Source organism: Phascolarctos cinereus, unplaced genomic scaffold, assembly GCF_003287225.1.
Source record: "Phascolarctos cinereus isolate Bilbo 61053 unplaced genomic scaffold, phaCin_HiC Scaffold_4;HRSCAF=312, whole genome shotgun sequence".
NCBI classification, from domain to species: Eukaryota; Metazoa; Chordata; class Mammalia; order Diprotodontia; family Phascolarctidae; genus Phascolarctos; species Phascolarctos cinereus.
In genome coordinates this window covers 567,120,613-567,146,879 of record NW_027555847.1, presented here as the reverse complement: position 1 = coordinate 567,146,879, position 26,267 = coordinate 567,120,613, and the positions used below count along the sequence as shown (strand labels likewise).

General features: G+C 37.1%; 1 protein-coding gene and 1 long non-coding RNA gene across 4 annotated transcripts in view; one reads left to right on the top strand and one right to left on the bottom strand.

Annotated features, from left to right (window-relative positions):
- Positions 1 to 1,479: 1,479 nt before the first annotated feature.
- Positions 1,480 to 26,267, bottom strand: part of BLOC1S5 (biogenesis of lysosomal organelles complex 1 subunit 5) — a 118,524-nt gene continuing 93,736 nt past the window's right edge. The window contains exons 5-6 of one of the 2 annotated variants that reach the window (XM_021009870.2): positions 6,057 to 6,149; positions 1,480 to 1,542 (exon numbers count right to left, since the gene is read on the bottom strand). In XM_021009870.2, coding sequence (XP_020865529.1) covers positions 6,060 to 6,149 — 90 coding nt within the window. In that variant the 3' untranslated portion in view covers positions 1,480 to 1,542; positions 6,057 to 6,059. Of the gene's footprint in view, positions 1,543 to 5,348; positions 6,150 to 26,267 lie in introns of those variants that run through there. The other variant, XM_078153623.1, reaches the window with a different exon arrangement.
- LOC144457006 (uncharacterized) overlaps positions 23,848 to 26,267 on the top strand; it is a 39,961-nt gene continuing 37,541 nt past the window's right edge. Inside the window, exon 1 of one of the 2 annotated variants that reach the window (XR_013486272.1) lies at positions 23,848 to 24,058. This is a non-coding gene — a long non-coding RNA (uncharacterized LOC144457006). The remainder of the gene's footprint in view (positions 24,059 to 26,267) is intronic. The other variant, XR_013486273.1, reaches the window with a different exon arrangement.

Below are 26,267 nucleotides of genomic sequence, written 5' to 3'. Positions count from 1 at the left end.
CCCCTTATTAGCCAAACTCCTTGAGAAAGCCCTCTACAATGGATGCCACTACTTCTTGTTAAAAGAAAATCCTGCTTTGGGCCTCACCCTGGTCAAATAAAGGCAAATTCAGGAAATAAAATGAAAAGGAGTTTTCTAGCACACCAAGGCATCAAGCAGTTGAAGTGTGGGCAGCCTCTGGAACTCAAAGTGCCCACTGCTTTTATAGATAGGAGTAAAACAATTTATACAGTGCAGCCAGGTGGCATAGTGGATAGGGTACTGGGCCTGAAGTCAGAAAGACTCATCATCCTGAGTTCAAATGTGACCTCAGACACTTACTAGCTGTGTGATGCTGGGCAAATCACTTAACCCTGTTTGCCTGAGTTTCCTCATCTGTAAAATGAGCTGGAGAAGGAAATGGCAAAACACTCCAGTATCTTTGTCAAGAAAATGCCAAATGGAGTAACAAATAGACAGACTGAAATGACTGAACAACAACAACAACAAAACAATTTACATATAAGGGTAAGACAATCCTCATTGGTAGACATCTCAACAAGGTTGGATTAGTGTCACCTCAGCTCCTCCCCATTACAGCATCATTGGGAGATGGGAGTAGCCCTCAGGTGATGGAAGTAGTCTGCAAAAGATGGGATTAGTCCTAAAGGGACTGTGCCCTCTCCTGAAGGTTGACTTAGTACCATACCCAAAGGTTGAAGAAGGTTAAAAAACATGGGGGTCACTCAGACTGACTGTCCTAGTGGCTGATTTGTACAATCCCCCTTTGGTGTTAACCATACTTATGGTACAGCACCACAACTGGACCTATGTATTTAAACAAGCAAGTAGCCAAAGACCACTGATTGGTGTTAGGGTAACTTAGGGTCCAGGGACTGATCAGGGGTTGCTTCCTCTACTGAGGTAAGGTCAGTCGTGGCAGGCAACATATGACAGTGATGTATCTAAGGCTGTCCACTCAGCAACCTTGGTATGACTGGTTGGCAGGAAAAGCCCCTACCCAATAGCTCAGTTGGTCTTTATACACCAAAACATATCTGTAGCCCATAGACTCTGGAAGTTAAATAAAGTCAATCTGCAGGTGTTCAATGGGTAGGGCCACCCACTTCCTCTACCCCTTTTGTTACAATTTTCTTCCATGAGGAGTTAAACTGTTGACAAGAAAGTTAGCTAGAGACTACATGATGGACCTCTGTATAAACACTGGGCAAACCATGACAGAAATAGCAGTACATAGGTCTCGGTTCTCAAATCAGTATCAGTCTATGCAGAAGTGATAAGCAACTTACAGAATAGATAAACAGGTCCACAACACACACAGAACTAATGAAATAAGCAAGATTACTATAATAGGGTGAATAAAGACATCCAACCCAGTGTTCAGACTAAGGATACTAACTCTTAAAGCATTTATTTTACTTATGCTCAGTTCAAATCAGAATTTGAACTTTATTTAATATTACCTTTTCACCATTCCTGAAGCATGGGATAGCCGTATACTTGGTTTCAAAAGCAGAGTTCATAATATTATGTACAGTGAACCTAAAATTAAAATTGAAGTAGATTATTAGCTTTATCACATATCCAAAACTGAACTCATCATCTTCCTGCTAAACTTTCTGATTTCTAATTTCTGTTAAGGATACCACTGGAAACCTCTTAACATTGAACTGCGAATGACTACATTTTGAGCCTAGTCATTCAATAAAATCTGAGTTGATTTGACTGCACTATTGTCTAGCCCATGTTTTTTCATCCTTTCCCAAGACTAGCATGAGGTACTTTATCAAACACTATTAAAATCAGGGCAAACTGTATTTGCAGAATTACCCTGAACTCCAAGTTTAATAACTGCCAAAACAAAATAGTAAGGTTACTTGGTATGATCTGTTCTTGTTGAAGCCATGGGAGCTTTTTGTGAAAATTATTTGTTTTGGAAGAGGTTCACTAACCATCTTTTTAATAATCTGTTCTAGAATTTTCCCATTAAGTGCAGTGAAATACCTAGCCTATAGTTTGCAAACTGTGCTCTTTGCTTTTTCAAAAAGCAGGGCAACATTTGACGTCTTTCAGTCACACGATCCCTTTATCATACACTACGATCTTTCCAATACTACTGACAGTGGGTTGGCAGTCACCACCTGTCAATTCTTTCAATACCTGAGGATATAGTTCATCTTGGTCAGGTGACTTGAATTCTTCGGTGGCATCAAGATTCTCCTTCTGCCTCTTAATTTATCTTTTCAGCACCAAATTAGCTATTTTTATTCTATCATTTCCAGTTTAAAAATGTTTCTCCTTGGCAGAGAAAACAGAGGGAAAATTAAAATTGAGGATCTCTACCTTCTTTCTGTTGGCAGTTATATCCACCTTGGGCACAAGTCCTTTTCTGTTTTGATCTTTCTTTTTCCCCTACTATAGTTGCAAAAACACACAGACCTGTTTGTTATCCTTATCTCTCCTCTACTTCTGACTTTTAGCATTCCTGATACTCTTCTTCCACTTCTGTACCATGGTTTTATACTTATCATGTTATCTCTGCTTGTAGTCTCTTTAGACAACTACTATTTTTCTTTCTCATCTGAACTTTTTCCATTCGTGTTTTTGGAATTTAATTCTTGATAGTATCCTGTCCATCCTGGGCTGAATTTCTCCATTGAATTTTAGTCCATGGGATGATCTGAACCCTTTGAAATCTGCTCTCCCGAAATCCAGGATACATGTTGTACAGTGCCTGACTCTTCTTGTTTGCTGCAAATTCTAAGACCTAGTGGTCTCTTCTCCCCAAGGTTCCCAGCAACCATTATCTTCACTGTTAGTGAGAATTAGATCCAGAATAGAATTTCTAAAGACTTTGTTAGCTTGCCTCACCACTTAAAGGAAGAAATTATAAAGGCAATTCTAGAAATTGTTAGCTGATTTGCTTTAGGCAGAGACAGACAGTGGGATAGCCAGGCAGGCAGACAGAGTGCTCCAGCAGATAGCTGCATAACTGAAGTCCTTCATCAGTATTCTTGCAACAGCACAGAGCCCAGGCATACCAGTACCCTGACTTCCTCACATCAGAACCTGAGTTGGAACTGCTTCCAGCAATGCTGGTAAATGGGAATGGGAGGACACTGGCACCTCTAATTGTTTCCTAGACCTTCTCTTACACCATACGTATGGAGTAGGAGAGAGGAGTCACTGCCCATATCCCATCCCAGTTGGAACCCTCACTGGGATTTTCTCTAGTTCCCTTTAGACAAGATTTCTTCAACCTTTCTGGCCTTCTCTGGGACAAACAAGGCACCCTGGACAGGATACTTCAGCCTGCCTCTATTTATTGTGAAGTAGTATTCCTTGACTGTTATAAGATATAGCATCTCCAACTTCAAGGAGGCTAAGTCTCAAGGGAAGACTAAAACTCTGATCTCATGTGTCTTCAATGAACTCTTCAATCACTGGATACTCTGTCTGGACTCAGTTCTTCTTGGTTTGCATACTCCTGTCCCCTTACACTTACCCCCATTCAAATGGTCCTGCTGATGTAAGACCATTTCTCATCTTAGACTGAGTGCTCCCTCATGCCTATTTCCCTCAACTCTCCTTTCACCCCCAATGTCCTTCAGATCTGCCTACCTTTTTCATTATGTTTTCTGGAATGTCTGTCCTATAATTAATAAAATTCCTTTCTTTATCACTCTTATCTTTTTTTTTTTTGGTTAGGCAGTGGGGTTAAGTGACTTGCCCAGGGTCACACAGCTAATAAGTGTTATATATCTGAGGCTGGATTTGAACTCAGGTCCTCCTGAATTCTGGGCCAGTGCTCTATCGACTGCGCCACCTAGCTGCCTCTTTCTCTCTCTCTCTCTCTTTTTTTTTAATCACTCCTATCTTCTGACCCTCACTGAGACATGTCTCCTTCCTGATAACATCACTTACTAGCCATACATTTTTCCAGTTTTCCCAGCAGTTTTTGTTAAATAGTGATTTCTTATCCCAGAAGCCGGAGTCTTTGGACTTATCAAATAGTAGATCAGTACAGTCATTGACTGTTGTGTCTTGCATAACTAATCTATCTATTCCACTGATTCACTACTCTATTTCTTAGCCAGTACGAAATAGTTTTGATGATTGCTGCTTTATAATACAATTTAAGATCTGGCACAGATAGGCCACCTTCCCTTGCATTTCTTTTCCTTAGTTCCCTTGATATTTTGGACTTTTTTGTTCTTCCAGATGAATTTTGTAATTGTTTTTTCCTAGCTCTATAAAATTGAGGCTGTTTGTTAGGAGATCCCCTTTCAAAATGACTCTTAGGTACCACATCACACCTATCAGATTGGCTAACATGACAAAACAGGCCAAGAACAGAAGGAATATCTACAAGAATATTTATAGCAACACTTTTTATTATAGCAAAAACTGGAGACCAAATAGGCATCCATCAATTGAAGAATGGTTAAACAAATTATGGTGTGTGAACAGAATGGAATTTTATTGTGATGATATATGTGACAGATTCAGAGATATTTTAATATAACAAGATTTATATACTGATGCAAAGTGAAATAAACAGAACCAGGCAAATAATTTATGCAGTGACCAAAATAATAATGTTAGGGGAAATAACTTTGAAAGACCTCAGAATTATGCCCAAAGTAATGACCAATCATGACTTCCAAAGACTGATGATGAAATAAATCTCATACCTCTTGGAAGAGAAATAATGGACTAGAAGTGAGGAATGAGATCATGAGATTTCAGGTATGACTAAAACACTGATTTGTTTTACTTGATTTAACTTTTTTATTTTTGTTTTTAAAAAGTGGTAGAGAAGATATGCTAGAGATAATGACAGAAATAAAAAGAGCATCAGTAAAACATTTTTATGCACATAGAAGAAAAGAAAAAAAGGGAGTATATAAATAGAGCAGTTTTGTTAAATAATACTTGATATATATTTCTTTTTAAAAGCTACATTAAAGTTCATAGTTTCTTGTTCAATCTTGTTTTCTGGGGTTTTTTGTATCTTGAAATGCTTGTATTTGTTAATTATTAATTTCATAATGAAATAAGATTTAAAAAATAGGAAGGTAAAGAAATCTCATTTGTCTGATTTCGAAGGGCATCACTGACCACAGCTGCTCAAACATATTAAATTACTTCAGAATTACACTGTGATTACAGTCAAATTCACTCAATCAGCATTTAAATGTCCACCATACACAATGCATTACAGATAAACAAAATAGTAGTTTGCATTCCAAACTGTGGTATCACCTTACTGTAAGACAATGTATCTGGTGCTATTCATAACTTTTCAAAGTAGCTGTTTCCTCAAAAAAAAAAAGCAATTAAGAAAGTTAGGAGTGGTCTGGAGTTCCAGGTTTTATGATCTCCCTGGAGGCATTACAGTGTAGTGGAAAAACCAACCAAACAAAAATACCCCCAAAACACTAGATTTTGAGACAAAGCATCTGGGTTTGAATCCTGGATCTTCCAACTTACTAGCTGTATGTCTTTGGGCAAGTCACTAACCTCTCTAGGCTTATGTTTCCTCAACTATAAAAGTAGAGGCTTTGGTTCTAATATAATCTTTTTCTGTCTTTTTCCATAAATCTATGATTTTACAGTCCAATAAAGCATGATAAGGGGCTGCAGATGATGACTGGAAATATGACTGTTTCTCCTTTCTACAGAGGGAATCAACCAAGAACTATCAGAACATCAGGAAACCTTCAGTGGGTAAAGAAGCAATGGTATTACTTGAAGCATTATAACAGGTGCATCCTGTCATGGTTCTTCGATTATAGAAACCAAAGCAGGTGTTACATTTATGGCAGGTACTAAAAATATTTTCATGCTCTTCTTTATGCTGTTTGGCAGAATATGTAAAGGAGAAGAGAAACCACATTATCACTGGGGGCTTCCATGACTTGAAATTTGATAGATGAGAACTGCAGGGGACCTCAGTGGCTATCTAGTCTAACCCATACAAAAGGAAAATCTTGATCTAAAATGCCTGAAATAAAACAAAATCAAATATACATTGAACCTTGAATTGTTTTTACCTTTCAGAAAACTGTGCTACTTCTTTCCTTTGCAGTTATGTGTCTCAGACATGCATGTATGTGGGAAGGAACCCATGGGCACCATTCCACTTTCTGCAAGGTAAAAGAAAATGAGATGCAATATGACATTGAATGTTTTCTACAAAAAGGGAACACCTGAAAATATCTGCTCAGCACAGTTTCATGGGATCATTGATTTCTATCTAGAAATGGACTTTAATGTTAATCTAGTCCAACCCCCTCATTTCACAAATGAGGAACTGAGATTAAATTTATTGCCCAAAGTCATACAAATCATAAATGGCAGAAGCAGGACTTGATCCTAGGACTTCGGGCTCTAAATCCATCACTCTTACCACTATATCACAGCACAGCTCTAACACAGTGGAGAAAAATTATAGTATTATGTGTCCAAGTTCTTGATTTTGCAGCTAACAAAGGGTAAAAAAGGCTCGTTATAAGAAATGGGGTACCCAGGGGACAGCACATCCAGAAGTTCAATACTTGTTCAGTATACCAGATTTGTAAACAAAATAATTGTAGGTATTACATTTATCAAACTTGCAGATAACAGGAAGGTAGAAATGATAGTAACATTTTAAATGACAGTCAACATCCAAAAAGATCCAACAGACTAGAATAATGGGCCCAAACTGATCCAGTAAAATAAAGTTTAATAGGAATAAAGTCTGACACTTGTAAGGAGAAATCAATTTTACAAGGATAAGATTAGGGAGTCACAGCTAAACAAGAGTGTATGAAAAAGATCTGGGAGTTTTAGTGGACTAAAAGCTTAATATGAGTCAAGAGTGTGATATTACAGCCAAAGAAAAGCTAATGTGAACTTGGGTTGTAGCAAGAAGGGCATGGTGTCCAGAAAAAGGAAGGTGTTAATTTGCTGGTTTGCCCTGTCAGTCACTCTGTCCTGGTCAAACTGCATCTGAAGTATTAGATTCTGGGCATAACATTTTAGGGGAAAAAATGACAAAGTAGGGTGTCTCCTAAGGGGAGGAGACCTTCCCCCTCTAACATACTGACATGTGGTCATCCATCCTCTATTTGAAGGCCTCCAAGGAAGGGGAAACCAATACCTATATAGGTGTCCTATTCCACTTTGGGACAGCTAAGTTAGGAAGAACTAAGGATAGTTAGCCTAGAGAAGAGAAGACTTAGGGGAAATGTGGTGTTAGAGGTTTCCAAATATTGGAAGGGTTGCCAAATAGAAGATGGAGTGTTCTTATTCTTGTTGACCTAAAGAGAATTAGAGTTATCCAAAAGTGGAATGGAGTCTTTCAGGAGCTGGTGGGTATTGAAGTGGAATTTGAATGACCACTTGTCTAGGACATTTTAGATCAGATTCAGGCCCAGGAATAGGTCAGTCTATGCTTCCTTATAATTTTGACTGTCTGTGATTTTACCTTGAAACTTTTCCCATTTGTTAGTATGAAGTTAGCAAATGTATAGTCTCAGGAAACTCAAAAATATATCAAAGTTAAAGCACAAAGCCTGATCTTCATGTTTTGCTCACTCCCTGTAACAGGCTCAAAGTCCTGTGTACAGTATAATATGCAAGCACTGACACTAACCATGTGCTCAGGAAACCAATGATATACCTGGTTTGTTCAGACTCACCTTTGTCCAAGAGGAGAAAGGAGAATACAGAATCAAGGATGAAGGCAAGAGTTCAAAAGCTTTGGCTGTAGAACCAGCCTAGCAAAGAAAAGTGTGCAATAAATACCTGTCATCTTCCTTAATCTCTCTCACCTCCATAACCAAACCATTGCCAAATCATGCTGATTCTGCTTTTGTCACATCTCTTGTATACAGACATCTTCTCTCCTCTGACACTCCCACCACTGTGGTGCAGGCTCTCATCACCTCACACCTAGACAATTGGAGTAGCCTGCTGCTTGGTCTCCTTGTCTCAAGTTTCTCCTCACTCCAGTTCATACTCCACTCAGCTAACTAAATGACCTTCCTAAAGTGCAAATTTGACCATGTTACCTCCCTACCCAATAAACTCCACTAGCTCCCTATTACCTCCATCTGGTGTCCAAAGCCCATCAAAACCTAGCTCTTTCAGGCCTTTCCAATCTTCTTACACTTTATTATCTCCACATATTCTGTATTCCAGTGACAATGGCCTCCTTACTGTTCCTTTCACAAGATATTCCATCTTCTGACTCCCAGCATTTTCATTAGTTTTCCCCTATGCCTGGGGATGCCTTTCCTCTCTATCTGTAACTCTGTCTTCCTTCAAATCTTAGCTAAAATTCTACTTTTTGCAAGCTTTTCCTTATCCTCCTTAATGCTAATGTCTTCCCTTTGAGATTACCTCCAGCTTATCTTGCATATATCTTGTTTGTGCATGGTTGTCTGCATGCTCTCTCTCTCTCACATGAAATTGTAAGCTCCTTGAGGTCAAGGGTCATTTTTTCCTTTCTTTGTGTCCCCAGTGTTTAACACAGTTCCGTGCATGTAGTCTGTGCTTAATAAATTCTTGTTGACTTGACTTGACAACTCTCATACTTCCCCATCTCTTTTACCTACCAGCAGCAAAGGTACTTGAGTTATAAATGATAAAACTGAAAGGAAGTCTCAGGATTATAAGTGTGAGTTTACATGTCTATATTTTCCATGAGGAAGGTGAGGAGGAATTGGCCATCTATCCTTTAGATCCCAGAATTATGAGCATTTCTGACTTGTGACCTTCCCAGTGACACTTGACTGAATCTTCCAAGTAATTAAAGATGCTGGTACTGAAGCAGAGAGTAATTCTCTCATGGTTATTATTGCTCATGGTGTGTGGGAAAGAGCAATGGACTTACAGGCAAAAGCTTTCAAGTTGTAGCTTCAATACTTGGCAGCTACATCATCCTGGAAATTTACATAACTTCTCCAAATTTCCTCATCTGTAAAATGGGTATGATAATACCTGCAGCATCCAGCTTACAGGGATGTTTGTGAGGAAATTGCTTTTGAAAATGATAAAATGCTATACAAATGAAAGCTAGTATTATCCAGGAAGAAAAGAAAGCCTGCCAGCAATGGAGAAAATTCAACATTTGGGATATTGGCTCTTACATTATTTCAAAACATAATTATGCTGAGAACATCCCAAGATCCATCTGGACAAGAAGATGTAACCTACTGTTAAATACCATATTTGCTAAAGGGTTACATTTGCTCATAGTTGAGCTTCACTCAGAAAGTGAATGACTGGCTTATAGTGCTTTTTGTTATATAATTAATAAATTTAGGTTGTTTTATATCCTCATACTCCATATATATCTACTTATAGCTAATAAGCAATTCTTATATTACCTAAGTGGGTCTTATCCTCATCCTTGTGGAAAGATAACATGTAAATATATAAAGGCTTTCACATTTTTCCAAATGTTGGCCACATTTTATCAACACTTCCTTTGAAATATCCTTTCTCCCTCTGTTCTCACTGTTAAACACCCTGTTACCTCAAGCCTTCATTACATCTGGACTATGATAATCTCCTAATTTGTCTTCCTGACTCTAGTCTCTCCCAGTTCCAGGCCATCCTGCATTTTACCACTAGACTAATCTTCCTTAGATTCCATTTTCATGTTGTCACTGCTGTGGTCAAAAACATTGAAATAGTTCTTAATTTTCTTCTGTGTCAGATCTAAACTATCCTGCCTGGCTTTCCATTCCACTCCCACCCACAGGCCCCCACCCAAATCTGGCCACATTCTAGATAAGCATGCTAGTTTTCTAATACTTTCCTACAGGCACCCTTGGCCACAACAAGCCACTCCATTCACACATCCTAGGCTCATTTTCACCCACACCTTCACTTCCTTTTGCTTGGCTCTTTTTTCTAAATCCTATCCATCCTTCAAGGTACTACTTCTCCCATGAAAGTTTTCCTGACTTCTCTAGTTTTCCGAACAAACTCTTCATTCATCTTCAGAATTTAGGAGTCTAAACCACGTAATTAGAATCATAGGAGCATAGATTAGACCTGAAAGAGACAGTAGAAGGCACTGAGGCCAATCCCCTCATTTTAGAGATGAGGGAACAGTGGCCAACAGAGAGAGGTTAAGGGATTTGTTCAGGGTCATCCAGTCAGTCAATATGAGACAAGAGTTGAGCCCAGGACTTTCTGAGTCTCACTCCAGCACTCTCTCTACTACAACATGTTGTTGCTGCTGCTCACACTTAATTCTATACTGTCTCTTGTCATTTGCTAATTGTTTCCTGTGTTAACATTGTCTCCCCAATTAGATTATAAGCTCTTTAAGGACAAAGGCCATTGCATTGCCCATAGAAGGAACTCAAATCTAATGTTTGTTGAAATGAATTTTCATTGAAGACCACTAGATTCCCTACAGCACCTAATACAGTACTAAGCACACCCTAAGAATGCAATAAATATCTGTTGACAGATTCAACATTTGTACCAGTGTGAAGCTAATCTTATATTAGCTTATTGTTCTTTTGGGGGAAGAATACTTATTAGCACCATTTTCATCATATGAGAAGTGTAGTATTGTCCAAAGAATAATAAGAATGAAGCATGAAGACTTTTGGGTCCACCCTATCACTTATGAGCTATGCCATCCTCAACAAGTAATTTCACTTCTCTGCCTTTCAGTTTCCTCATGGACAAAATGGGGAAAATAATCCTGCATCACCTACCTTACTGGTTTTTTGTGAGAATCAAATGTGTTATTCATGGTAATGGCCTTTCTCCCTTCAGTAGGATTTAAATAAAGTGCTGCTACCTCAAATGGCATGGGTTTTAAGTTCTAAAAAGCATAACTGATTAGGAAATTGCTGGACTTAGAAAATTAGGAACAATTAGGAAAAATATAATGGAATGTCACTGTGCTGTAAGAAATGAGGAACATGAAAAATTCATAGAAGCACGTGAAGACTTATGAACTGATACAGTATGACATGGAAGAACCAGGAAATTAATCTTCACAATGACTACAATAATATAAGTGGAAAGAACAAAAATACAAAACCGAGCAGAGTAATAATTACAATGACCAAGTTTGGCCTTGGAAAAGACCTCCCTATCCTCTTTGCAGAGGTGGGGGTCTATAGATACAGAATAGTGCATATAATGTCAGACTTGGTAGATGTGCTGGTTGTTTTTATTGAACTTTTTTTCTCTCTTTATATTTTAATCTTTGCTTTAAGAAGTGATTAATTATGTAGGAGAATGGGACTGATATATTTAGAATGATTATATAGAAAAAGTTACCAATAAAAATATAAATATAGCTGCCATTCATATTGTGCTTTGGACTTCATATTAGATAGTATATTTCCAAACAAAATCTGAGACTCTGCTTATACCTTCTCCTTTGAAGTTTATGTGAAAGTGGAAATTTTTATGAAGTGAAATAATTCTTTAGACATACTTCTAGTTATTCTAGGAGAAAAAACTCATAAAGTTCATGTCACTTAATTCTAACAGTTCACACTTATATTAAGGTTTTCAAAGTGTTTTCCTCACAACAACCCCATGAGACAGATCATTTAGATCTTACAAATGAGACAAAGCCCAGAGAGGCTGAACTCAGCTACTAGCACTTTACTCAGTTAGTAAGTGTCAGAGCCATGATTTGAAATGCTCTTTCTAATTTAGCACCTTTCAATGTTACTGCCTTCCCTGCTGTTAGGTCAGTTATCATCCACCTCAGAAATAAACTACTTATAATATTTACATGAATAAAAAGGTGCAAATTTGTTCCTATATGTTTTTAAATAGCAATGATTCTATTTAAAATCAAGAATATTATCAAAATTTCTTTTGAATCAAGTTTTCTGGAGCCATAAGGCAATGGAATTGAGTTTAAATCTTTTTATAAATCATACACCCCCTCAAAAACCCAGAAACATACTTTTAAAAAAAGAAACAATTATCCAATACATTTTCTCTACTTTTACTTTTCTTCCTTAGTTTTTCAGTATGCATTGCATTTCCATAGGAACCCAGAGAGGTTTTAAAAGAGGTTTGCCTCTACTGAGGCTTTCTCTCCTGTAATTCAGCATCCTCATTCTGTACTATCATACTTTCTTATGTGGAAATGACTAAATATGAAAAAAAAAATAAGTCCCTCCAGATAGTGATAAGAAAGAAAAGATCTACGTCCCAATAGCTTTCATAGCCAAAACACTTCAAGAACTGTGTGTGGAGGGGCTGTTATCTTTTAGTTAACATATAAATATAAGGTCTTGAGTATTTAAATGATTTATTTAAATGCTTGCACACTGTGCACAGACCCTTACTAAATGTGGAAGAACCTACATCGTCATATGCATAGGTCAGATGGAGTATAAAATAAACAAACCAAATGTACTTAATGATGGATAAATCCCAGTGATGTAACTATTACTTTTCTGCTCAATTAAAGATCACTTCACGTTTTTCATAAACACAGGGGTGTTATTCCTGTTGTTCTAGCCAAATTCCAACATAAGCAGCTGTATTCTCCCTTCAGTTTCAAAGAGCCAGAGCATTCATGCTCTCAAGCATGTTGTGTTGCTATGTACTGTTAAACAGCTGTTGGGGATCCCACCAGGGAGAGCTACATGTCAGTAGTGGGAGCCCCTTATATCCCTGTCACTCATGCACTGGAAGCCTGGAACTTGTGAGTTACAGAACTGACTTTGCCAATTACTTGTTGGCAAAGTTTCTGCAAAATGGAGACAATAATGAGCTCCTCATATGGATATTATAAGGTGACATGTACACTGGAAGACCTCATTTCATTTTGTTCCTCTAGCTCTACAGAATCTCTGGAAGTAGGAAACTCCTCCCTCATCCAAATCTCTGTAACATTATGGAACTGGGCAAGATGATTTCTCCCACTCCCCATACAAGCCCTGGATGACTTCCCTAAAAGATTATGACATATGAACCCCGAGTCAAAGAATTAGGCTAATGGGTGGTGATGACAAAATTAAATTTACAAATATACAAACATTAATCCTGTGTATCTTACCTATCTTAGGTACATGTGATGGTTTCTGTTTTTGTTTTTGTTTTTTTTGGTATGGGTTTTGAGGGTTGTCAGACAAAGGCATTCCTGTGGAATATAAAGTATTACTCTAGATTCCTCTCGAAATAATCTGAAAAAAGCAAACTAATTAGTATGTACCTTAGGGATTCACAAAGCTCACAGCCAAGTGTGCTTTGTTTTGACAGCTGTCCTCACACACTTAAATGATGCCATTTCAAGAGAGATAGCATGATGTAATCTTGGTGACAGCACAATTGTCATTCTACTAGAAAGACAAGTATTGTGATCTCAGTGGAAAAGAAAAGTGATACTTTCATCTCTAAGCTTAGATCCTACTGAATTCCATAATTTCAACATTTCAAACGGGGCTGGGAGTGGAAATTACTACAAGCTGTTGAATAAAGATGACATCATCTTGCCACCCACAAAACGCTACGGGTTTGACAGCTTAGAAGATGTCACAGCAATGAGAGGAGCACAACTTCAAACTAAGTTAACAATTCTTTGTTTCTAGGGGGAATTTCTTTTCTTTTTTTTAAAATAAGATTTGGTCTGGCAACTGCTACTATACTGCAACAAAGACAACAAAATCAGGCTCTGATATCCCTTCAAGGCACAGTCCATAGCTCCCTCTGCATGGAAATTTTGTTTCTTTAGAGTCCTTTCCTATCACAGTTTTCACAACTTGGGGGCCTCTTGTGGTTAAACTTAACGATAGGTTATTTGCTTTTAAGCTCTTGGTTTTCAGTTGTCATTTTCTGTGATATAATATTAATCACCCAGGTTTTTTAGTGAGACAGCTAGTGCTCATTACACATAATAACCTATATGATGAAATTGTCATAGATGATAAAGAGAACATTTCCCAGCTATTAATTTTGCAGCTGGTTTAGTATGTTGGATGGAATATTGGAAGATATTTTTCCATGGTCAAATTTTCCCCCTTTAAAGCATATACATCCTCTTTTAAGTGACCTATAGCTGATTTTATCTGCCACTGCAGAATCTATTCATTGCAATTCTTTGACATGGTAATGAATTCTCTTCACTGCTGCCCTAAATCAGAAGAAATAAATAGCATTCAAATAACAAAATACCCAGAATGTGAATAAGACCAGAAAATGGTTCCTGCATAAAAACAATTCATTCTTTCAGTAAACATTTATTGTATCTTTTGGGTGTGAAGCACTGTAAGAGGTGCTAGGGGAGATACAAGTCTCTGCTAGCATAAAGCCTATAGTCTAGTATAGGGGTAAGAATCAGAATAAGTATAATACACAATATTAAATGATAAATCTTAGAAAAGTACAAAACAAAATGCTTTCTATGTGGAATCCATGGAGGGAAGGCCATTATCTATCGGTGGGGCTCAAAAGATGCATGGAGGAGACAGCATTTGAGTTGAGCTTTCTGAAGGTGTAAAGGGACTAATTCAACAAATAAAGAGGTCAAGAGAGATATTCCAGGAACAGGGAACAGAATGGGTAAAGGGCAAAGACATGGACGTAGAAAAGTATCAGATTCATTAGTCACAATTACTTAAAGGATCAGGCCATTTCTATGTGTGGTTTAGTAGAGAAATGGTTTTAGTTATATTTTAACCAGCAGTTCCACTCTGAAGTATCCATTGCCTTTCTGGCAACTCATAGCCAATGCATTACACTATCAACCAGTGGAGAATTAGAATATTTTGGTGGTAATCTTTCAAAGTGAACCATAATTTAGGAACCCAAATAGGGGTGAGATTCCTAGTCCCCTCCACTCCCACTCCTTTCCTCCCTTCTCTCTACAACTCTCCCTCTTTGGTAAATGAAGATCCTGGATGATTACTTGCTATGATTCTAAATGGTGAGGTCATCATTGCCTAACGTTTATTTTACATATTCTGTGTGTCACATGATTTTAGTGTTTAGAGGATTCTGAGTCCATTGGGCCTCTTAGTTCTCACACAGAAGATGCCAACTATATGAGTTATGATTTCATACAGAGAAAATGGAAATCAAATATCAGAGCTTTAAAGGCTGAGAAGAAAATAAAACTTCTGATTCTTCTTCCATGTTCCAGTTAGGGGTACATTTATAGTCTCATCCTAAGGAAGAGCTACTAAAACTGAACTCCCTTGACTATCCCTTGACTAAACCCCTATAAAGATGCATAATAGTGACCATTTACTTAGTCCATGGCTTGGATTCACAGATATGTACACACATGTACTTTGGCTTCATATACAGATTTTAAAAGCAAAATTTCCCCCTTTTCACAAAAGTCCATTAGTAATGACATAGTCCCTTTCTCTTAAAATGTCCTACATTATCTTTCCTGGATAATTTGTAGCTCCTCTTAATCTCTCTCCCAGGAGCACGGCCAAAATGAATGCAACTACAAAGCGAGAAATAGCTTGGCTAGGATCAGTGAGCACCAAGCACCAGCATGCTCTTAGACCTTTGAGGGATCACTTGGAAGTGAAGCTATCTGGCTTCCTTCCTTTATGTCTGAGAACATAACGACTTCCTGAGAGTTCTGGTGGTGCTTCGCTTGGAAAAATATTGCATCAAATTTTAACAAAAGACCCCCAAAGACAACTATTTACCTGGCCCCTATGCTATTCTATACCTTCTGAAATATTACTGCAAATATGCCAAATAACAAATATAACTTTCAAGTTTTTGATTCATGACCTCAAATAACTTTCCACTAAAGATTTACTATATTATAGTCACAGATATATCTTCATGGGACAAGACAACAGTAAAGGATACTTTTCCCAATTTTTAGATGGAACCCAAAGCTTTGTCTACTGTTAACTGCCATCCTATTTTCAAAGCACCTTCATTTCATAAACAAGAGGCCCTCCCTATTTGTGATATATCCCAACTTCTAACCAAGCTGCGTAGTAAAGGGACAGCCTTTCTATGCCAGCTACAAGGTCAGAACTGCATTTTTCCCTTCAAGATGTAATCATGTTGCTTACAACTGGCAGCATAGGTCTGCCCCTCCCCAACCCAACTTGATTAGGAGTTGGGCTCCAGTTAGAAATACATGTAAGAAATTCCCTGAAATCTCAACACTTTCAAATACTGTCATGCCTATGGGAAATAGGGGAAAAAATACAAAGTGTTAGGAAAGAAAAGAAGGAAAATTAGTAGCTACTACATGATATCACTCAGCCATTAAATTGAAGGAGTGGGGGAGAGGGGGAGGGAGGGAGTGTCAGAAAGTCTATTGGCTGTGCTTTGTAACATTTGTTCAGTGGGTTGGCTGGGCACATAGCGATTACTTCAAACCTTGAATGATGACTTGAAGAATTTTCTTTACCTTCACCAATATCTGGCACCGTTTTTCTTGGTCTACTAGTAGATCAAAATGAACAAATCACACATTCTAACTTCATATGGTGAGCTCAGAGAATATACTATGATATGATAAAGACAACAAGTATAAAAACTAAAGATTATGATGGCAGCAAAGAGGGCCCCACTTCTAACGAGGGAATATTATTTAGTTAGCTATAAAGTAGGCTGTCCTATTTACACAGAAAGACAAAGGCAGAAAATGGATTAGCTCATGGACTACATATCCCTTTTAATAAAGAGATCCAACATGGCACAGAAAAGCTTGTGTCTGCTTATGGGAGAGAGCTAATTGTGTACTTCCCAATGATGCTGTTGTCTATTGAGGCTTAGAGGCCTCATAAAGTAGTCTTAACAACTGACTGCTGAATAAGCTCTAAGCAAACCAAGCCAGAGGGAGAGAAACACATCAGGGAAGAGAATAGGACTTCAAGAGGCCACAGAGCTCGCCAAGTGAAGAAATGAGGAGGTAACTGCAATGTTAACCTGAAGCATAAGGAAGGGATCTTTGGAGTCAGACTAGGAAATTGTCTTCTTCAACTCCTGTTTATCCGACAGGATGACATAAGCTTTGTTAATCATACCAATGTGTCAGTCATACCAATCTGTGGGCTAACTTGGGCTCACATTTATTATCTGTAGTTAGGATAAGACAAGACATCTGTAATTCATTATATCTATGCTTTTCTTTTTTTCCCCTTAGTTACCTAATAAAGTTCCTTTTGAAAAATGCCAACTTTGCATGAGCTAGACTAAGGAGTAAGAGGGTTTATCCACATATAGACAGAAAAATGAGGGGGATTAGAACATTTCTAAGGGAACTGGTAGAGCTATAGCTACTAGAAAGGGGGGAAACTCACAAGAAGGAAAGTTCCATGGCCAGTGTTATTGCTGTGCATTTCCTGCTTTGGGATATCCCCTCACAAATACTTCCTGAAAAGTTGGGTATAAAACTCATTTATGTAAATTGAATCACATTTTCCCAACTAACTTGCATTATAAAACTGGAGATGTGTTCCAAAACACTTTTGGCATCAAATCATGATAAACATCACACTTAAGAACTAGACAAACCTTTTAAAAGCACACATTTAAAGGGAAAAAAATACATCTGATAGAACACAGATATACAAAATTGTTATAAAATAACATAATGAAACTTAAAATATATCAGGAATTATGTTTCCTTTAAATTTAGCTAACTGTATGAGAGAAAAAGAAGTATCCAGGATGTAACCTGGTCCTTCATATTTAGGTTTTAATTTTGTTTCCAGCAAGGTAAGTGTTTCCTTCTAAAAATATGACATAATATCCACTAAATAGCATATGTGCACATCCTCCTGACAAAGGAAACAAGTGAAAAAAATATAACCTATGGTTTTTTTCAGAGCTTATAAGCTAAAACTCACCATCTACAATATAATAACCTGTCCCTTGCTATGTTTGATACCATGCTTAAAAATAGTCCCAGACCCATTGATTGAGAAATGGCTAAATAAATTGTGGTACATGAATGTAATTGAATATTACTAAGCTTAAAAAACCCAATGATTATTGTAAGATGATCAGCTGTGAATGACTTAGCTATTCTTAGCAATACAGTGATCCAAGAAAACTGTGAAGGACTTAATGAAGAAAAGTTCTGCCAAAAAAAAAAGTGCTATCCATCCCCAGAGAAAGACCTGATGGTGTGTGAATACAGATTGAAGCACACTTATTTTTTGCTTTCTTTATTTTTCTTGAGTTTTTTTGTCTACGTTTTCTTTCACAACATGACTATTATGGATATGTTTTGCATGACTACACATGTATAATCTATGCAGAACTGCCAGCCTTCTCATGGGGGCGGGGTGGAGAGGGACAGAATTTGGTACTCAAAAACGCATGTTAAAAATTGTTTTTACATGTAACTGGGGAAAAATAAAATACCAAATAAGAAACAAAGAAACAATGATTATGAAGAATTCAGAGAAGCATGAGAAGATGTATATGAACTGATATAAAATAAATAGAACAAAAAACCCAACAACACACATAAGGACTACAAAATATAAATGGGAAAATCCCCCCCCCCAACCTGAACAATACATAATTAAATTGATGAAGTTTGGCACTGGAAAAAAGTTGAGAAAATATTAATCCCTCCACCCTTTGAAGAGATGGGGGATTATGGGTATAGGATATTGCATATTCTGTCAGACACAGCTGTTATGCAGTTGTGCTGAACTGCTTTTACTTTTTTTCTATATTTTTTCACTTTTATTGCAAGAGATAGTTCACTAGGTAGGAAAGTGGGGAGAGATATAATCAGAAATAAATGTAAAAACAAGACTTCAATAAAGATAAAATAAATTGTAAAAAATAATGTCTACTCCTGGATGGAAAGGAACAAGGCAGGGGGTGGGAAGGGGGAGAGAATGATAGCTGTCTCCAGGTATTTGAAAGGTTGTCATGTAGAAGAGGAATTAGACCAGTTATGTTTGGCTCTACAAGGAGAGACTAAGAGAAATGATAAGAATTTTTGGGAAACCAGATATTGGCTTGAGGTAAGGGGAAAAAACCTCCAAGTTATAGTTATCTAAAAGTAGAATGAGCTGTCTTAGAAAGAAGAGAGTCCCCCTTCCCTCAGAGTCTTAGCTGACCACTTTTTGGAGATGCTATCAAAGAGTTCCTGTGTCAATATGTGTTTGACTACATGCCCTCTGAGATTCTTGGTAAGAAGACAGTTTTATGATCTCAAAACAAGGTATAAGACCAAAAAGAAAAATGCTGGTAGCTATTGAACTCTGTACATCCTTGTGATTTGGAGTAAAGTTGTTCCTTATGTCTATGGTTTGTAGAAACAGAAGGAAGAGAAGAAGAGATGAAGTATGTGTTTTTTCTACTTGACCCCCACTTCCATCTCCTTTAAGGTTACACCTTAAGTGTTTTCACCTTAAGAACACCCAATCAACTAAAAAAAGATTTCACGTGGAATCTATGTGTCTTTCAAATGACCAGGCATAAGGTAGATTCAGACTCATTAGAATAGCCACTTAGTAATATAAATTCTAGAAAATACAAAGATTCTAATATAACTTCTGGAGACCAAGTAAATACTAATTTACTTCCCCACCTTCTACACCAACATAAGAAAAAGAAATGTAAACACGAAGCAGTGATAAGCCAGGAAACTCACTGTCAACATTTAACAGAAGTTTAATTACAACAGACTGCCAATTGGTAGTAGAAGGATGTTTGTATGTGATAAAGGGTTGGACTGTCACTAGATGACTTGTAAAGTCCCTTTCCAACTTGGAGGCCCAATGATTCTATGGTTCAGGAGTGATGATGAAGCTACTAGATTTGTGGATTTACTTATTATTACTTTTATGAAGATGCCAAGAAGTGATCAAGTGTTTTTGTCTACTTAATCTTCTAAGAAAAGAGTAAGTTGCTTTGGTACCAGATAATTAGGTTTTGTAATTTTTTTTTAAAAATGAGGTACTTAAGATTTTTTTTGTAGGAGAAAATAAAAAAAAAATGTTTCCAGAGATATCACAGAATTCACCAAAGGAAAAGTATAGAAGAGTAATATGCTACCAGTTTGCATATGGTTTAAAAATGAAAGAAAATGAATGGATTGAATTAGAAGGTTCCTTCTAATTTTAAAATCAAGTAATTCTATGAAATATAAAATGTATTAAATTGTTTTAAGCTGAAGGCCATGAACATGCAACCAAAACCAAGTGGAGTGATGAGCTAAACCTAGTGAGTTTAAACTGAGGATATGTCAAATCTATTCTGGAACCTGACTTACCTTAAATGATTGCTTACCAGAGGTGTCAAACACAAGGCTTATGCCTTCAGGGACCCACAACACTCCCAAGTGCAGCTAAACCAGATGAAAATGTAACTGAGAAATACCTAACAAAATAAATAAAACTCTAATAAAACATAAATAATGTTAACATGTATTTTTCTAAGTCAACATGCACCTACAGACAACCTTATGTGCAATTTAGTGGCCCCCTGTTTCTATTTGAGTTTGGCTTATGTTGTTGAGAAACAGTAGATAACCAATCAGATCACTTTTCTACATTGTCAACAGGTAATGACAGTCAAGAATCTACTGTATATTCTAAAGTGAGTTGGATCCTCACATTAGATAACATTTATAGGATCTGGAACTAAGAGAACCGTTGTAACAGTTCCCGGAAACAAAGTTTAATAATAGATGTTCAAGATTTATTTTGATAACACTTTGTATAGCATTAGAAGTTTTGCTTTTGAACTAAAATAGAAAAAAGTTTCGCTTGTACATCTGTGTGACGATGACTTAAGAATTCTGGGATTTCACTTGAGTTCCAAATTCTGTTTTTCTTTTCAAAGGCACAGGAAAAAGTTAAGGCCTTCACCCTTCCAAATAATTGAAACTGTGTATTTTCTCATTTTATGGGGGAAAACTGTAATAGCTAGGTGCTTGCAGCAAATATTTCTTTCCTGTTTTCACATATACAAAAATAGCTCTGTATGTTCCATTGGCTTTGTAAAATCACAGTTTACTAGTTTCCACTTTTAAAAATCTTTTAATTCATCTACTTTGTCTCCATTAAATCAAGACACAGTCAAAGAGATATTTATATTATATGTATTTCTCCCCCTGGAAATAATTTGGAAATGTTGGGAAGAGCATTAGCTTTAAAAACCAAATGAAGGGGCAGCTAGGTGGCACAGTGGATAGAGTACCAGCCCTGGAGTCAGGAGGACCTGAGTTCAAATGTGGCCTCAGACACATAACAATCACTACCTGTGTGACTCTGGGCAAGTCACTTAAACCCAATTGCCTCACCAAAATAAACAACAACAACAACAAAAAATGGAAAGATTCCATTTGGAAAGCCATTACTACAGCCCACTATACTACTTCCTATGCAGTAAACTTATACTCCAAGGATGTGTGTGTGTGTGTGTGTGTGTGTGTGTGTGTGTGTGTGTGTGTGCGCGCGCGCATGCGCGCATGCATGTGTGTAAGTATTCCTGTTTTTCATGATGAGGTGGCCCTTCTCCTTACTAGGACAAACCCTCTACAGGCACAAGTGATCCTATTACATCCCATCTTCTCCAGCACATTGCCTCTTCCAGACCCCAACTCTGCACATTTTCACTGGTTGTTCCCCAACCCTCTTGACTTCATCTCTGCCTCTTCCCTCAATTCCTTTAAGTCTTAGCTAAACCCCCAACTTTTGCAATGAGGCTTTCCTAGTTCCCTTTAATGCTAGTGCCTTCCCTCTGAGATAATCTTCAATTTATCATACACACATGTGTGTGTGCATGTATCTTATTTGTACGTATTTGTTTATATGTTATCTTCTCCACTGGATCATGAGCTCCTTGAAAGCAGGGACTGTTTTTCACCTTTTTGTATCTCCCTAGTACCTGGCACACAGTAGGTACTTATGGAGGATTTTTCTGTGCAAAATCCAAATGGAAAATGAAAGTCTGCAGATGTTGAGGTTATCCATATGTTTCTTCTTAGTTTTTTTTTTCACTCATGTCATTGTACTTATTCCATTGGGTCATCAGACAATAAAAACATTTTTATGAGATCAATGGTCACTAAAAAGGGATTGACCAACCAGTCCACACAGGAAAAAACAAGTGGATGAAGGATGCATATTTGTCAGACTATAATGTGCAGGCAGGGAGATGAGCACTCCTTTGAGTTAATTCATTATTTTGGGCAGACACTGCAGATAGACAATATGCTGGACAGAGAACTGAATAGGATGAGAGCAATCTGAACCACATCCAGCTGTATCCCAAGCTGTTCTCTGCCACCAAAGCTCTTCCTTTTAACACTAATATTCAAATGCTAGTGCTTTGTGGCATGATTGAAAAAGAAATCAAAATGACAAGTTACCGAAAGGTCAACGGAAAGATGCATATTAAGTATAAGTAGTTGGTGTATTAACAATGTTACCTTATGAGCAAGAAGAGTCTTAAAAGACATCATCATGGAATATTAACACACTGTTGGTGGAGTTATAAACTGATCCAACCTTTCTGGAAAACAATGTGGAAGTATACTTAAAGCTGTAAAACTGTGCATACCCTTTGACCCAGAAATACCACCACTATGTCTGTATCCCAAAGAAATCAATTAAAAGGAAAAATGATATACTCGTACAAAAATATTTATAGCAATTCTTTTTGTGGACATTGATGACCATCAATTAGGGAATGGTTGAATAAGTTGTGGTATATGATTGTGATATAATATTATTGAGTTATAAGAAACAACAAACAGGATGGTTTCATAAAATCCTGGGAAGACTCATATGAACTGATGCAAAGTGATGTGAGCAGAACCAGGAGAACATTTTACACAGTAATAGCAATATTGTAAGGATGATCAACTGTGAAAGACTTAGCTACTTTTATCAAGACAATTCCAAAGGACCTATGATTAAAAAAAATGCTACCCACCTCCGGAGAGAAAGCTGATGAACTCTGATTGCAGATTGAAGCATACTTTTTCACTTTCCTCATTTTTCTTGATTTTACTTTTGTGTGTGTGCATTTTCTTTTGCAACATGGCTAATATGGAAACATGTTTTGTATGACTTTACATGTATAACTGATCTATTGCTTGCCTTCTCAAGAATGGGGAAGGAGTGGGAGGGAGAGGGAAAATTTGGAACTCAAAAATTTTTTAAAATGAATGTTAAAAAATTTTAATACAGTTGGGAAATATTTAATGAAATAAAAAGTATTTTAAAAATACATTATTATAGACATATTTGACTAGTAAAAGAGACGTATTGGTTATATAACAAGAGCAAGGGATAACAAATGGATATACTGAGCATGGCACCCATATTCCTTATATACTAAATACATAGAGAAGGAACGCTATGATCAATAGCTCTATGGTGAAGAATTTATGGAAGGACATGAACAAGAATTTCAAAGGATGAAAAGGCATGGAAGGATTGCAATTTGCACAAGTTGGGGAGATACCCACACCAAATGAGATCATGGCTGTCTCTAAGTAGTAAAGTAAAATTCTGAAAAAGTCTGAAATCCTCTGGTTTAACCTGCAAGAAATTACTAATAAGAAATTATTCTCATTGAATTATGCAGATTACATTTATGGTTTAACATTAAAAAGGAAGCTCACGACATTAACAGGAGCATGTCCTTTTTCTCACAGGAAACCCCAGGTGTCTAGTAGATATTTCTAATTACAAGGTAAAGAAGAAAGATGACTTCTTAAATTCAGTGGCTTCAAGAAAAATTTAACTATAACTTCTGGGAGTTAATCATTCAATGACACACTTCCTTTCTTAAATAAAGATTGTCTGTTTCACATCTGGTGTTGAAACTCCTACATTTATGGTGCAGTTCAGTTCCTGAAAAGAGGCAAATTAGTTACATAGGATGAGTCATCCAACCACACCTTAGCCAACTCCCCAACAGCACCAATATAGGACTCACAGTCACCTAATACATCCCAATTTAACAAATAACCATTCCATCAATATTGAGAACAAAATGGTTCTGAGATAGAGAATAGGAAGAAAAAAAGGTGAAGAGGCCTCTTAAATGAAATACACATGACTAACTATAATGTGCCAATCTTCCACAGTCAACAGTAGTAAGTACTATATTTTTATTTGACTACTACATTTATTTGACTACTAATATTCCTAATTTATAAAAAGAGAGTGACTTTCTATTAAGAATCTACTCCTTTCCTGGCTTGTGCCTTTGTCCTGGCTGTTCCCCATGCCCGAAATGATCTCCTTTCTCATTTCCAGCTCTTAAAATGCCTGGTTTCCTTCCAGATTCAGCTCAAACCCCTCTTTCTTTATGTGGCCTTTTCTGGCTCCTTTCACCTTCTAGTGCTGTACCCATTCAGAATATCTTGTGTGTGGTCTGTATGAGTTTTGTATATACATATATATGCGAATGTTAGTGAACCTGTTAAGATGTAAGCTTGAGGCTTTTGTCTTTTGCATGTGTCTTTATGTCTCTAGTTCCTAGTATGATAGTTGGAAAATAGGAGGTACAGCAAGCAAAAAAATGCTTGTTGATTTATTGGTTGGTTCTTAGCATCTATTTGAAACCATTGTGATACAAAGACGAACAAAAAAGTCTTCTTTTAATTAAACTTAAGGTGCTATGTTGATTAATAGCATGCAATCTGGGTATAGGAGTGGATAGTCCCAAAGAATCTGGGATTTTATCAGTCAGGGAAATTCCTTGTTCAATAACTCCCTCTAACAATGCATATGACAACCATGTATGACTTAGGATCATAAAAAGAATTTAGCTTCAGTTCCTGTGAAGTTTTCTTCAGTATATTAGGATAAATTCTCAGTACAGAATATTTCCCAGATCTTTGGACCCATCAGAGTAAATAGGAATTGTTTTTAAGGCATCTCAACCCAAAGATTCCAACAACAACAAACTCACAGAACTTAGTTTATTTACAAGAATATACTAAGGAATGAGATGGACCAACAGGTATTTAGGCCTATACTTCCAGGTTATGGTATCTCAAAGGGCTGAGACCTTAACCACTAAGTCATTCTCTCCCAAAGTTTCAATGCTACCAAGTTATCTCCCCATCAGTTAGAGTCTTGAGTTTCAAAATGGTATATTTGAAGTAATTTTGAGATATGGAACATTCCAATCTCTCACTGAATTCAGACAAAAATAAAACTGTGGTTCACCGAAGAGGAAGAAATGATATCCCTCCCAGATGGAATAATTAGGAAAAATTAAAATACATTAAAGACAGAAGAAGGAGTCACCAGAAAATGGAAACCTGATGTACAGATATGAGGCATCACATATTCTTTAGTAAGGGAAACCATGAACTGTGGAATGCTTACAATAACACAGGATGCAGCTGGAGATGCCTTGTGTGTTGGTGAGTACTCTAGAAGTATTTCTTGTGAACCATTATTCTTAATCGCCCTGAAGAGTCATTCCAGTTTCATAGGTATGTTATCAGAAAAGAAAAAATAGCCCTGAGATCACAAGTCCAAGCACAAAAAGCAGAATGAATTTACAGTAGACTTCATTCTTAAGGGAAGCTACATAAGGACTTATTTTCCATACTAAGGTTGTGGTGAAAATAGTAGGTCCTTTATAAATGTATTTTGAAACAATAAATTCCCAGGCTCCTATGAAGGTCTGAAAAGAAATCATAACTACACCTTATGTTTCTTTCCCTCCACTCCTGCCCACCATGATATTGTCTGTTCCTATCCCATTACCTGTAGATGAGGGGAGCAAGAAGGGGAGTCAGAAGTACCATGGGCACAAGAAGGAGAAGTCATTGGGTTTGGGCTCCCTTAGCCTAAAACATGTCAGCTAAGTAAAAGAAAAATAGGCCTCTTGGGGAAAGACAGTAGTCCAGGGTATCCTATCCTTGACAGGAGCTAGAAGTGGTAAGGAAGCTAAAGGGAAGGAATAAAAAGAAATAGATCTATTCTAGATTATCCAACAGGAAATAAGAATTTTCACAAGTATGCTATGTGTCTGTAACATTTAAAATGCAAAGTCTTATTTAAATCATAAGTGTAAACAAAATAAGTCTATATCTCTTTAGAGTTTTTTTGTTTGTACCCAGGTGATTAACATCAATATGACTTCATACCTTGGTATACTGATTCAACCATTCTGTAGAACAATTTGGAACTATGTGCAAAGGGCTATAAAACCATGCATACCCTTTGACAAGCAATATCACCACTAGATCTACATACTAAAAAGATAAAAAACAAAAAGGAAAAGGACTTATATGTACAAAATATTTATAGCAGCTCTTCTAGTGGGGATAAAACTGGAAATTG